This window comes from Hylaeus volcanicus, chromosome 2 (genome assembly GCF_026283585.1).
Source record: "Hylaeus volcanicus isolate JK05 chromosome 2, UHH_iyHylVolc1.0_haploid, whole genome shotgun sequence".
NCBI lineage: Eukaryota > Metazoa > Arthropoda > Insecta > Hymenoptera > Colletidae > Hylaeus > Hylaeus volcanicus.
This window is the reverse complement of record NC_071977.1, coordinates 1,117,414-1,131,544: the sequence shown is the minus strand read 5'-3', so window position 1 is coordinate 1,131,544 and position 14,131 is coordinate 1,117,414. Positions and strand designations below refer to the sequence as shown.

At 50.1% G+C, this 14,131-nt stretch overlaps 2 protein-coding genes across 4 annotated transcripts in view; one reads left to right on the top strand and one right to left on the bottom strand.

The window, feature by feature from the left end:
- Positions 1–14,131, bottom strand: part of LOC128872440 (dedicator of cytokinesis protein 3) — a 30,618-nt gene that overhangs the window by 10,299 nt on the left and 6,188 nt on the right. The gene's annotated exons all lie outside the window — the stretch shown is intronic.
- On the top strand, positions 2,408–14,071 carry LOC128872445 (innexin inx3). 2 transcript variants are annotated; one of them, XM_054115128.1, is made up of 5 exons: positions 2,408–2,980; positions 10,067–10,252; positions 11,409–11,833; positions 12,010–12,405; positions 12,529–14,071. In XM_054115128.1, the coding sequence occupies exons 2-5, from the start codon at positions 10,090–10,092 to the stop codon at positions 12,733–12,735; spliced, it is 1,191 nt and encodes a 396-aa protein (XP_053971103.1). In that variant the 5' UTR covers positions 2,408–2,980; positions 10,067–10,089; the 3' UTR covers positions 12,736–14,071. The 2 variants fall into 2 exon arrangements, with proteins under 2 accessions (XP_053971103.1, XP_053971105.1); XM_054115130.1 differs by lacking the exon at positions 2,408–2,980 and adding an exon at positions 9,971–9,990.

The window sequence follows — 14,131 nt, the reverse complement described above, 5'->3', positions numbered from 1 at the left end:
CGTATTCTCACCTCCACCGACGCGCTCCGCCGCGCCGACTCGTCGCTGCACTCCCGGAGTGCAGTTGCAGTTCGCCGCTGCGTTCGGCTCGGCCAGAGGACAGAGCTCGTGGTAGTGGTAGCAGCAATAGATGTCAGGGACAAATCCTCGAGCCCCCACGATCTCAATTAGATCAAATGACGACCGATTAAGCGTGATTAGCCGCGAACCTTTCGGTTTTTCGTCGTTGACGGTCGCAAACGTGGCCGTTCCGCCGCTACGTGAGAACGATGCTCAAATTTTCAGACGTGGCAACTCTTTTCGATCCGAGAACGATTTTTCCAAACCGGAATACGAATAACATTCTATCTCGATCTTATTCGTAAGCCGAATTCAATTCCTGACGAAGCGTTCATCCAAAGAGGACGTGGTTTCCAGCCAAAGGCATGACTTTGGTCGTTGAAACCGTCTCATTGGCGTTTTCGTTTTTTTCGATTTTTAAGAGATCGAGGGGGAGGACGAAAACACGAGTTCCGCTCGAAAAGGGGCACGGAGAACCCTCGACGCCGACGCTGTTGCCAGGTGTACGCTTATTAAGTTCGACGATCGCCGCCATTCATTAAATTTCTTTCACCAAGGTAATAGCGCATCGGTAGCAGCGTATCACGAAACTCCCCTCTACCTAGGCTCGTTTTCTTCTCGCTGGTGAACGCGCTACCTCTCATCGTACAGCCCTGGGCCCGAGTAGAACAACGCCAGGCACCGTGCTACGCCGAGCCGAACGCAAAAAGAAAGGGACTACCTTACGGGGAGTGCAGCCAGCGTTTCCCAACCTTCGGAAACCTTTTTCGAACAGCTTTTGGAAACGCTTTTCCGGATAACGTAAACGTAAACATTGCTCGGAGACATATTTTCCCAGCTTCTCGCGGGAGAAAGCTTCTTGGCACCCCTTCTCGTGTTTTCCGAGTTGGAGTTTCGCCCGCGCTTACGTATTAAAATCGACGAATTGCAACACAACGAGATCGAATTGTCCTCGACGGTTCGGACGACTCGCGTGATCCGTTAGATTTAGAATAAAAAATATTTCGCGGTAAAACGTGCACGCGACGCGACGCTAACGCAATCGTGCGGTCGTCGAGTTCGGAGGCTCGGAAGGCGATTGGGAAACCCTGAAACGGTGGACCCCGGCGCGGTTATGCAGTCAGAAGTTTCATCCCGTACCACCGCGTTACCCGAACAAGGAAGCAAAACGCCGTCGACGAACGAACGACGAAGAAACGAACAGAAGGTTAAGGGACAAGGCGTCGCGCCGGGAGAAAGGGAGACGCGCAGAGGGCAGTGCACGCGAGGCGGAGCCGCAAGGCACGCTCATTAGAAATAATAATAATTACCGCGACGTAGGTAATAAATGTTGCCGTTTGCCCGATACACGCCTAACTGGGAAGTAAGTTAACCGCCACCGCTGGCACGTGGTAATTAAATATACGAAACACCGTCGCCGGGATGATTTATTTCTCGTCGACGCTCGGTCTTCCGAAACTGTCTCCCGTCGGCACGATCCTCGACGTCAAAGTTTCCGAGAAACGACAACGGACGAAGCAAAGTCCAGGGAGTCGTTACACGGAACCGTTATTCGCGTACCTGTACGAATAAGCTACGAGACATGGTCGAAATACGCTCCGACCGACGGGGCAGTCCAGGGAAAGTAAGAAATGTTCGAATGCGTGCTCTCGTCGAATTCGGAGCCTTTCTTTCGATGTCAAAAATCGAAGAAGGAAAAGAGAAAGGGAAACGCAAGGGGAGGAGCACGAGGAGAGGCTTTAAAGAGCCGAAGCGAGCCTCTTCTCACAGGTAGAACAGGTTCCCGGCATGGTTACCGCGTATTCACCGAGCTGAAAACCTTGAGCTCTACGGACGGAGAGAAAGAAGCACACGGTTCTCTCTGTTCGGCTATGGTGCTGGGTGGCTGCGGTTGTTCTTTACAGACACACGATACGAATCAAAAATTCCGAGTTCGACTCGTACGAAACGGGTTGCTTTAGGAAATGGCGGCTTTCCGCGTATCATTCGACGCGACGCGACGAGTCGAGTACGAATACTCCGTACTTGTGCTTCTCGAACTTTTCGAGGCATCCAAATCACCCAGACGAGTGTGATATTGGTCTTTCGATATATATATGTATTTAAAAAACGAATAATCGCGATTCTTGATCGCAAAAGGTCTCGAAGCGGATATACGTATTTTTGTGCGGAAGATTGGTGAAAACGAGGGGGACTCGAAGGCGAGGAAGACGAAAGAAGAGAACACGGTGCAAGAGTATATATTCGCAGCGAATCGTGGTCGCGTTGGTGATTTCTAGAGGCGACTATACGCACCTGATAGAGTCGCCCCCACGCTCGAAACTCGCCCGACGGCGAGCAAGATGGCGGGGTAGTAGTGGGGCCCGGAACGAGTCCCTGACTCTCTCGGTTCAGTCGCCGTTCGTTCGCCGGGCCCCGTCGTCGATGCGTTACGCGGCTTCACCCGGAACCTCGAAATTCTCCTCGAAAATATTCGTTTGCGCGTCGACCGCGTCGGAGGGAAAAGGAGGGGGAGAACGAGAACTCTCGACACGACCGCGACGACGCGTTGATTGCTCTTATCCTTCCTCTCTCGCGCTTCGGTCGCGTTAACGAGGCTCGAAACGAATTCGAGCCGATCGGATTCGAGCGAAAAGGTGAGCTCTCGCGAGGTGCGGTACTTGGTGGTTGCTCGGTTACGCGCATCGATCATCGACCGTTGAACACGAGAAAAAGAAGCCAGCCACATCACGGCCCAGTCCGCGAGATTTCGAAGAAAACGACGCCTCGCAGGAAGAAACGAGCCTGTCGACCAATAAGCGCGTGGTCCCCGCGCAATTGGCTCGTGGGAAAACAAAAGAACGGAATCGAACGAATCTAGTTGCTTCTCCGGCGTGGATTTCGGAAACGAGTTTCAGCCGGCTGTGCTGATTCATCAAAGGTACTGTCCACATAAAGTTCGCGATCATTTTTTTTTTCCGAGTTCGCGTCGCGACGCTACAACGTTGTACAGTGGTTAAACTCGTCGGTGGACGGCGTTGGTTCGCGCTGTTTCATAAGACAATGACATCGATAATGGTCTTATCTCGAAAGAGTCATCAAAGATGCTCCGAAGGCGCCGGTATGTCCGCAACGGTGACCCATGAATCGACGCACGGGACACGCGTGACCTAACCTCGATATGTTTACGGTCATGTGTTTACAACGTGAATCGGCTAAAAAGCGTAAATTTGCGATAACCTTACGTACCGACGAGACCGAGTTTCTCCTACGAACACGTGCCGCGCGCGTTACCGTACCCTTTGCTACACCGACCGACCAGTGCACGCGTTTTATTAAGGTCGTCCGTTAGACCTCAATTGCTCAGCCGTTCTATAAATCGTTTAATTACAAATTCTTCGAGATAAAATCTCATCGCGCACCCGACGCCACCGATGAATGCTCGATCGTTCCAAGGAAAGAGACCGTGTCAGCGAAACGCTTTCGAGAATGAAACCCGTAAATGCCGGGTCAATCGTATACGGTGTCCAGAGAATTAGGCGCGAGCACTTCCGAGATAAAATTCCGATAAGAAAGGAAAAGGGTCTCGCATCCGCGTACAATTGTTTTAGAGTACAGGACGTTTCGAAATATAAGGCTCGATCTCGACCCAACGGTCTGGGATTCCTCTCTATTAAACGAACCGAAATTGTGGGACACCCAGTATCCTCTATTATCTATTCATTCGAGGGTGTGGCAACGGACCACTGTGTGTACCTACGAGCTCCGAGTTTAACCACGTTCACCGAAAGTTTGTCGGAGATAATGAAAACACCGTTTCCAAGGGATTGTCCCGAAGGAACGAATAAAACGTCGTGTCCCTCGGTTTCTCGCATTCGTTCGGCGAGTAGCTCAAACTTTGTATAGACCGCGAGCCATGTCTTTAAGCGCGTTTAAGATGAAATTGACCCGTGGCCCACGAATGATTCTTATCGTCCGTCTTTCGTTGCTATGCTTTGGAAGAATGCTCTCAGCGGCAGCTTAACCTACGAAACGTAAACAAAAGATGACACGCTCGACGCACAAAAACAAACCTCGGCTCTGTTTACGATGTTTCGGTAAATTCCATCGTAGTACAGTACGAACGTATGTTTTTATGTGAAATTTGATTCAACGTTGGTTGCTCTCGTCGAGCAAAACAGCGGCCGCGATTCTTCGCGGTTCCTCGATCTCGAGATTCGATGAAAAATACCATCGGCGGCGGAGAAGCTCTTAACTCTTAACTCTTTGCTCTTAACCCCGTTCGGAACGCGACACAGGCCACGTTAAAGCCACGGCTGCACGTTTTACGCGGAGTGTCCCGCACGCTTGTCGTTGGAACTGGTTTGTCCGGAATGTAAATCTCGGAGGACCAGCCGAACGTTCGATCCACCGTTCCCGGTACTTGTAATTTCGAACGTTTCACCGCGGTATTCAAAGTTACTCGATCACCCTGTAACAAACAAATAGAAACTCCGATCGACGATATCTTCGTATCCTAAAGGACGATTTCACGAACTGGAGGGAACTTTAGCTCCTTCGAGGACACGGATGTCGAATATCGATTCGTGTATCTCGTCCCTTTAGAAACGTCGTCAAACTAGGTATATTATTGTACGCGTTTTACGCGCAGTGTTCGCGTCCGTACGCCGTAAAGAGGCAGAGGAAGCTGCACCGCGTGCGCTCCATCCGATAGTCTTGGTGTACGCAACTGTTCCCGAGGATGATGTGCCATGAAACGCAATACGCTTGTCGCGGTCTCTCCTTCTCTCGTGGATGTTTGCTCGTGTCCGTACGCGCAGTGTAAAATTCTGCGTGGGTGTGCGAATGACCGCGTACATGCAACGCGTGGACCTTAGTAAGCGTAGCATTCCCGTTTCGCGATCCTTTCTCCTTTTCGCTTCTGGAGGCGGACGATGTTTTAACGTGATTCATGAAACTCTCGGAAGATATTATATACTCCTACTTCCGGCGGCTGGTTGGGCGACGTGGTAAAAAGTATGACTAAATCAAGCCAGCTCCTCGACCTACGAACGATGCGGTTGCGTCGTCTTCCGTTTGTCTATTATTCGTCGACTCGCACCGCTATCGAACGCTTTGTCTTATCCTCGTAGTTGTCTCGTTGGAAAACGTTTCACGTGTCGTGCAATCGTCGAACGCGCCGCGACGCAGCATCGCGTATAAATGTATTTACGATTACAGCGTCGAGTCTCGTTTAGCTCGTATTTCGTCCATCGATAGCGTAAAATCGCATCGGCATTCACCTTTCACTCGACGACGACGCGAGTGCCCTTCACTCGGACGGCATTGTTCGTCCGCGATACGCGAGATACGATCCACGGGATGAAACGAGAGGTATATTTTGCTCGCTATCGCCGTTCCAGGCAAGTGTAATCTTCGAAAAATGTGTTCGTCGGACTCGGTTCTTTCCTTGTCCTCGAGGCTAAGTATTTACAAAGGTCGGGACCGAGGAAAAGCGATATCGAGAAGAGATAGATGTATGTACACCGGGAAAGAAAAGTTTGCCCTACGGACGACACGGTGAGTTTATCGTACGATTCGTCACGCTGAAAGAGTTGCCGTGTTTCCGTGCAGTCTGCGTGTATCGCGAACGGACGAGAACCGTGTTCTTACCACGTCCATACGCAACGATTATTAAAAACAATCCATCCCGAGACGCGCGTCTCGTTTGCTGGCTTCGGACGGTTGCCGCGAACGCAACGCACCTAACTGTAAATCCCCTTTCCACGGAGAGTCACCGGACTCTCGACTCAACGTCGTCTGGAAAAAATGTCCACGCGCTACCTACGCGTGTGTCTTCCTCGTGGGTTTCCAACCGAGACCGTTAACTCGGTTGTTCGTCGTCGTGCAGGCGATAACAACTAATTTCGTGAGTGGAATTCGTGATCGTAACCAAGGGATCAACGGCCCGATCCTACGATGCGCGCAAAGTGCCGAGACGTATGTGGTACGGTACCGTGAAAGTGTTTAATCTTTTTTTTCTTCCGAAGAAACAAAAGTAAATACATTTTCAGTGACTGTTTCTAAACGTGATCGGTACACGTACGTAACATCGGTATCGCGGTTATTCTGGTTGACCCAACGACTCGCACGACAAGTCGTAGATAGACGCCCAAGAAAGTCTCTTACGCTGTCCAGGCTTAAACTGACGATATTTGGATCCGTGTTTATCGAAAGTTTTAGCGGTGTCGAATCAACATCGCGGGACGGAACTCTATTCGATCGAGGCCTGGAATCGTGCGATCTATTCGAGTCGATGAAAATGCACGAAAGTTCCCGTAGCTCTTCCCGGCCCTCTTAAATCTCGATAAACGTTTAATATAGTTTTCTCTCGGGCGGAACACGCAGCTCGCCGGCATGGAATAAATTACGGAACGGAGTCTGCGTTCGCGGGAACATTGGCCGGCTAAATGGCATTTCGGGCTGTTTCATAACTCGCTGCTCTCGCGGCCGCGTTTCTCGATGCCACTCCGGCATCGAACGCCGTTTATTCCCACCGACTTTCCTACGAGCGAGTACGGGAAAAATTGCTGCACCGAGAATCGATTCGAGTCTCGAGCACGTACGAGTTACACGCTCGCGTACCGTGCATCGCTCCCGATCGACAGTCGAACACGTTCCACCTACCAAAGTCACGGATCGGTTCTCGACGAGTTCTCGGTCTTCTGGGCTGCGACGTTCTTCTAGAACGCGCCTCGTCTACCGAAATCACGCGGACGTTGCGCAAAGTTTGCGGAACGAGGTGGTGGGTTCCTCCAACGCAAACACTGCTCGCTGGTTTCTTTATCCCGGTTCTCGGAACAAGTATCCCCTTATGGACATCGCCTAAGCAGCGATTCGCACGGCCCGAGTACTTCTCGATGCCGAACGCGAGAGCGCAGCGAATTCCTTGCTCGAAACGAAACTGTGGGTTGAAAGTTGCATCTGGGTCAAGTACAAATGTTTGCCGCGTTTTGCAACTTTTTCTCGCGCGTACAAATCAATCGAACGTTGCCCAGACGCGAACGTACGTATCAAAGGTAAACCTTTTTCCTGCTTTACGAACGCGACGAGTACGTGGAACGAAGGAACGATTCCAACGCGCTTATTCCTTTCCTTGAAATTATTTCTGCATCACCGTGCGCGTCACTCGGCGAGAATAAATCTGAACTAAGAAAAAGTAGCGTTTAACCGTAACTGGTTAGAGGTACAAATTCTAGACCTCGTTTCGATTATCCTCGAGTTAGGAACTGGAAAATCGGAGAGCGCGTAAATCTTGCTGGTACTTAACGCTTTGGTTTGCAGTCGGCATTTATCCTTCGTTAGCTTCTCCGGCGTATAGTCGCATAAATCAGGCGGCAGCTGGAATTTTCGTTTCGCGTGTACTAATTTCGCGCGGTATATTCTTTGCGCGCGTAGATCGAATCGAGAGCGAAATTTGCTGAAAGTTCGATCTTGGAACCGCGCAAAATCGATCGTGCTCGCGGGATTTGGCCGAATAAGGAATCGATCGGGGCGTACTCGGGTCGCGCGATTCCAAGCCTGTTCTCAGCATCCGTAACCCGATAGGAGCGATTCGTGTAGAGAAGATCGGTGTGCGTTGCGGTCGCCAGAGTCGAACCCGCTGAAAAACCGCCGTGTCTCGCGGTTGCGCAGAATTCCAGTCTGTGTTTTAAAATCGAAACTCGATAATACCTGGCGATTACCTGCGCGGCCAGGAACCGGGACGATCATCGATGGCTAGCGAGAAACGTGCTACATACGATAGAAACCGATTCTTCGTTAGGTCTTGTAAATAGTACACCGTCTAACGTTTCGTTTTGCATCGACCGAACCTACGAGGTGTCACGAAACTGCCTTCCAGGCGGAGAAACACGAGGAGCGCCAAAGGGGGAAGACGTTCTTGATGAGGACTAATGGACCGTTCCAATAGCGGTCGGAGCAATCGTCCGAGTTGGCTGTAGAAAGCGTCGCGTCGACTCTTCTCGAGTCGTCGATATCCACTCCCGCGATACTCTCCGCGGTCCCCTTCTCGCGTTTCTCAAGAAACAGTCGAGTAACTGGTTTGACTCGTGTGCTCGTTAACCGAGAGCGTTTCGTAGAAACGTGTAGCAAAGAACTCGTGAAACCGTTGTCACGGGAAATTGAACAGGTACGGATAAATTTCGATAGGGGCCAGTATTCGGACAAACAATTACATACGACGAGAGTATCGCATCGTCGAGCACGGAGAGACAAGGTAACGTCTGTCGCTAGTTGGAAAGAGGAGCTTTGCAAAGATGATCTAAAAGCTGAATTAAAGAAAGCAACCGCCGAGAGGTGGAAAACGATACGCGTTTCCAGCGGAAACTTTAGATCGTTTTAAATCATCGGTTACGATGAAGCGACCGCACGACCGACACGGGCCTCTGAAATTACACGCGATCCCCTCGCGAATATGTTTCGCGCTCGCAACCGCTCGCAACCGGTGTTCCGTGGAAAAGCAACGCAGCGAAATTCTAACTGCAGTCGCAGTTTGGTAATCTTATAGCCGACCCATCCTCGCGTCCCGTGTAAATGGCTAGATTCCACAAAGACTCGAGAGAAACGTGTGCTAAAACCACGCGCAAACCGCGTCGAATATTATCTCTCGACGGCTCCGTTTCGACAGGGTACAGATTCGACGAATCGTTGCGTCACGAGAACGCAAAGAAGAAGAGAGGAACTCTGTGTGCACGTTCCACGTCGACAGTCCCACGTACTTAGAGATTGACCCTCTGTAACGGCACGCGCCCCATCCACCGTCCAGTTAATTAACTAATAAACTTCTAACGACCTACAACAACTCGGCTATTTCAGTTTACAAGCTCGCATCCTATGCTCTTGGCGTTCCACCGACTACGGTTACCGCGAACTAGAAAACTCGAACGAAATATACGTGCGAAATGCGCATCTCGGGTCCGAACGATCTCTCGTTCCTTTCGTCGACATTCGCGGTAAATGAGATTTTTTTTGTCTATACTTTGTCGTACTCTGTCGAAAAGGCGCGTGTTTTCGGAGCAACGCCGCGTCGAACAGAAATCCGTGCGGCGCGGAGCAGCCATTCTTGGCCGGGGCTTTTGTTTCGTCGTGAGAACAATCGGCGAGCTCCGAAGAGCGTGGTCGTGCCAACGACGCGACGGGCCTCTCTGTATCGATCCTCCGTACATCTGCCGTTTCCGGCTGTTACTACCACCAAGGTTACTACCGGTGTTCCGCGAAGAAACTCCTCGAGCAACCGGAAACGCGAAATCCCGATCCGATCCGATCGCGCTCGGGTTGTCTCGACGACTCTGGTTTTTCCCTTCCCTCGATATTATTCTCGACGGACCGCGCGTTAAATTCCCGCCCACGATTTCTCGCTCTGATTCGATGTAATTCGGTACGTCGGGGTTGGTACGATCCGTCGACAACGGAACGAATTCCCAGACCGGAGCGGTAGGCCGAGGCCTTTCGTAATCTCGCGTAGCGATGAAATTTATAGAGCCTATTATTATCGCTAATTACAGAGGTGTCGCGAGGCGGGCGACGAGACGCTAACCGATTAAAAAGCTAAGATCCGCATCGCACGCGCGTGTCGTTAAGCGACACGCAACCGCGGAGACGTCTACGTCAGCCTTCTCCCGACTCGCCGATAAGTGCATTGACTTATCGCGCAACTTACTCGACGGGAATGTAAATGGTCGTGGGTTGGCGGTCATGTTTGCGACAAACACGGTTTCGGTTTCGGTGTCTCGATCTCGATCGCTATCCGTGGGTACGCAGTTGATTGCGCGCATCCGAGAAATGCGGATCCACCGAGTCGCCGAGAGCAGCGATTTCCCAGCGAAACGAGCGTTAATTTCCCGGGCTAATTACTCTAATCTCGGCTGTCATCTCTGCGAGCGTACGCGCGCGCGCATCCATCAATCCGTAGTCCGTACACCTGGCCGATCGGCAACGACGACGCTGGCACGCGCGTAAGATGAATTTATCGTTTGGTTGTTTGCAGGGGTTCCTTGATCGAGGGACGCGATGGCGGTGTTTGGATTGGTCTCGGCTGTGGCCGGGTTCGTCAAGGTGCGATACCTCGTGGACAAGGCGATAATCGACAACATGATCTTCAGGGCCCACTACAGGATTACCTCCGCGATTCTATTCGCTTGTTGCATCATCGTGTCCGCCAATAATCTCATAGGTAAGCCCGATCGACTTTCTCTTCGAGTTTCCGTTTCGCTTCGGTCGTCGGAAAAGATTCCTTGTACGAAGAAACGTGACCTAACGACTCGGCTCGAACAATTGTTTATTCTCGTCCGTCGCTATTATCTCTTCCATGGGCGAATTAACGAGGAAAAATGATCCTCTTAGATGACGTACGCGCGGACGGTACTGGGTCAGAGATCTATCGACGATTGCATAAATGCAACGTGGGGCGCAGACGGTAGCGATTACAGTAGCAACGCGGTGTCTCGTTTCGAGGACTCGTGCTTATTTATCGGGCAGACGTAACGTTACATCTGCTCGCTTAGGCCGCAGGAGGCCTCGAGATGAGATTTCCTACGGCGCAACGCGTCTATCGTTTTCCCATTTACGACGAGCTTATCGGTTGTCGTCCAGCGACTACAATAACTCATTGTAGCGAGAACCGTTCCACTATTCTCCCTTTTCCGAAAGAAAAGATAGCGCGTTTGTAAATACAACGGCTAATTCTTTTGTATCGGTTTGATCGTTCGATAGAGAATCGGTGAGTCAGCCGAGGAAAATTGTTTCGCAACTGATGGATCTAGATAGGGAAGTTACTTTGAATCCTAAAGCAATGTTTTGTTCTCGGTTAGGGTTTATCGTCGCGCAGTCTCGCGATTTGCGAAAGTCTACGACAGCCCCGTGACACGATCTATTCACCAGCTGTACCGAACGACACGTTCCATCCTCGTCGGATGGATACGACGTTCGTTGCATAATCTAACGCGTGGTCGTGTTTGTAATCGAACCGATAAAACGCGGCTCGTTTAACGAGGTCAATTTACGATACAATGTCCGTTGATAACCGTCGTGTTTAGGCAAGCGAAAGTAAACGTGGGAGCCACGTTTCCTTCTGCGCGACACGTGCTACCATCCGTTTCGGTACCGTAACTTTTTCAGAACTCGATTCGCCGTCCTCGCTCGGTGTTTTTCTACAAAGATTGCGAAGCGTGCGAAACGATCCGACGAACGAATATTATCGGTTCTCGGATCTTTGTTCCAGGCAAACTTCGGAATATCGATTCGTTTCCCTGTTTGTGGATGAAACCCCCTCGAGGCTAACCCGACGAGCATCCAAATGGCTAACGGAATAACGTTTAAAATGTTTGCAGGCGACCCGATAAATTGTCTGAGCGACGGAGGGGTAGAGGACAACGTGATAAACACGTACTGTTGGATCACGTACACGTTCACTCTGCCACGCAACATCGGTAAGCCTGTGGGTACCCACGTGGCTCATCCCGGATTGGGTACCGATCTCGGCGAGAAGAGGTATCACTCGTATTATCAGTGGGTGCCCTTCATGCTGTTCTTCCAAGGTGTTCTATTCTACATACCGCACTGGATATGGAAGCAGTGGGAAGAGGGCAAGGTCAGAATGATATCCGAGGGCATGAGGGGTGTTATGGTCGATAACAAGCCCGAACGACAGGCCAAGGCCCAACGACTGGTCAAGTACATCGCGGACACGATGCACCTGCACAACACCTACGCGGCGGGCTACTTCTTCTGCGAGGCTCTCAACTTCGTTAACGTGGTAGGTGGTTATCGGAGATAAAGCGTTGTTCCCGTTTACGAACCGGTCGTAAAACCGTGAGCCTTTAATAACGCTCGCGACTTTGCCGCGTCTGTTTCTCGGGCAAACGTGCGATACCGTGCGAGCCACGAATCTATTTCGTTTCTAACAAAAATCGTTGTACGTGTTCGTTTCAGGTGGGAAACATATTTTTCATCGACTCGTTCCTGGGCGGCGCGTTCTTGACTTACGGCACCGACGTGTTGAAGTTCAGCAGCATGAACCAGGAGCAACGCAGCGATCCCATGGTCGAGGTCTTTCCTCGCGTCACCAAGTGCACCTTCCACAAATTCGGTTCTTCCGGGACCATCCAGAAGTTGGACGCCCTCTGCGTCCTCGCTCTGAACATTCTCAACGAGAAGATTTACATCTTTTTGTGGTTCTGGTTCATCCTCCTGGCAGCGCTGTCCGGTGTCGCTTTGCTCTACAGCATGGCCGTGGTTCTACTGCCCAGCACGCGGGAGACGATACTTAGGAAACGATTCAAATTCGGTACGGCCGCTGGCGTCAGCGCGCTCATCAGAGAAACACAGGTAAACGCGTCGATCGATGAAGCTTGAAACTCACGAAAAAGAAGAAGAACCGCGCGTGGACGATATTCGGAACACGTCGCGACGCTTATGCGCTCGTTGTTTTATCGTTATGTAAATTTTCAGGTCGGCGATTTTCTGTTGCTTCATCTGCTGGGCCAAAACATGAACGTGATGATGTTCAACGAAGTGCTCGACGAGCTGTGCCGTCACATGCCTCTCGGATCCGCGAGCGGAGCGTCGCCCGCGTCCGTGCCTTCGGCGCCCAGCACCCTGGAGATGTCACCCATTTACCCGGAGATCGAAAAGTACGCCAAGGACACCGAGATCTAATCTCCGTGGGCCCGTTCGATCGCACACTCCGTCTTTTACCCTTCCGTATTGTGATAACACCGAGGGTGGTCGCGCACCTTTGGTTTCGCGAGATAGATTTGCGCTATCACCGGCCATTCCGACTCGTCGTTAAAAAGATACGCGCAAAGGTGCAAAGTTCTTGCCATTCTTTTCTCCAACGTATCAACGAACCAACGATATTTGCTACCGTTCGACGCATACCACAATTATCGACGTGGCCACGTTTGAATCTGTCGTTGTTGAATTACAAATTGTTCGCGATTACGTACGAGTCGATGTCTGCGTGTAATTGGTGCAATTATCGTTTGAGCGAAGAATGTTACGTTTTGCAGAAATATTTAGCGTAAAGCAAATCTCATCGTAAGGATTATATTCGAGGACGTTCCCAATTGTCCGCAGCAATATTCGTCGATATAGGTCGTTGCGAAGTAGTAGAAAATGTATAGACGTTCTCGTCGTATCGGAAGCAAGTTTGGAACGATCTTGAAATTAAATTCGAATAGACGAAAGTTTCGTAAATTCGCGGTTTCGTTTAAATCGCCTGAAACGTTGTAATCGTTATCCGTGAAAGACTCGATTCAATTATTTTCATAAATCAGGACTGTACGTCGATGGGTATAATTTTTTTTTTTTTACTTTGGTAATACTCGATCGCATACTGGTTTACCCGCATCGCGACGTCAAGTTTCGTTTCTAAAGTTGCGACGGTTACGTTGAAGAGAAGCTCCTAGCTTGACATTAGCGTGTCTCGATAATTTCTCGTCGTCTCGAGAAGCTTGCGAAAACGAAGGGTTTCCGAAACGATGCATAATAACGCTGGTAACGCGTGTTTATCGGCATGGAACTCGTTGCTCGCGTTCCATGCTTTCTCAGATCGTTCGAAAGAATGCCACGATGCTGCCGCTAAGAAAATAATGACAATACTACGACAATGATAACTCTATAACTGTTCCGTAGTTTTCTTTTTTGTAGTACGTACGATTCGTTATATTGCTACTATTAGTCGCGTTTCAAGTGATATATTAAGATAGACTTAGCTTAAGACGAACGAGACGGATGATATAGTTACGTAACGATTGTTCGCAATGTGCCTTCTTCGTAGGATACATCGACTACTTTAGAATTTAGAACCTTTTAAGGTGTTTAAAAAAAAAAAAAAAGAAAAAAAAAGTAAAAATAAAATGCTCATTTGTAACGATCGCACCGGAGTCAAGACAAAGACTGCTAACGCGTGCAACGTTAGATGTAAATGGGAAAGAAGAGACAGATAGAAGAAACAAACTATCGTAGAATAAAATATACTCTTTCTATACGACGTGTCGGTGTATACATATAGGTTACTCGAGCGAATCGAGTTATCGTTCTCAATACGAAC

Excerpts from the sequence above, each read along its gene's own strand:
- LOC128872445 (XM_054115128.1), top strand. The coding sequence starts at position 10,090 with ATGGCGGTGTTTGGATTGGTCTCGGCTGTGGCCGGGTTCGTCAAGGTG. Across the intron at positions 10,253-11,408 it reads GTCCGCCAATAATCTCATAG|GCGACCCGATAAATTGTCTG; the intron begins GTAAGCCCGATC and ends AAATGTTTGCAG. Across the intron at positions 11,834-12,009 it reads CTCTCAACTTCGTTAACGTG|GTGGGAAACATATTTTTCAT; the intron begins GTAGGTGGTTAT and ends TGTTCGTTTCAG.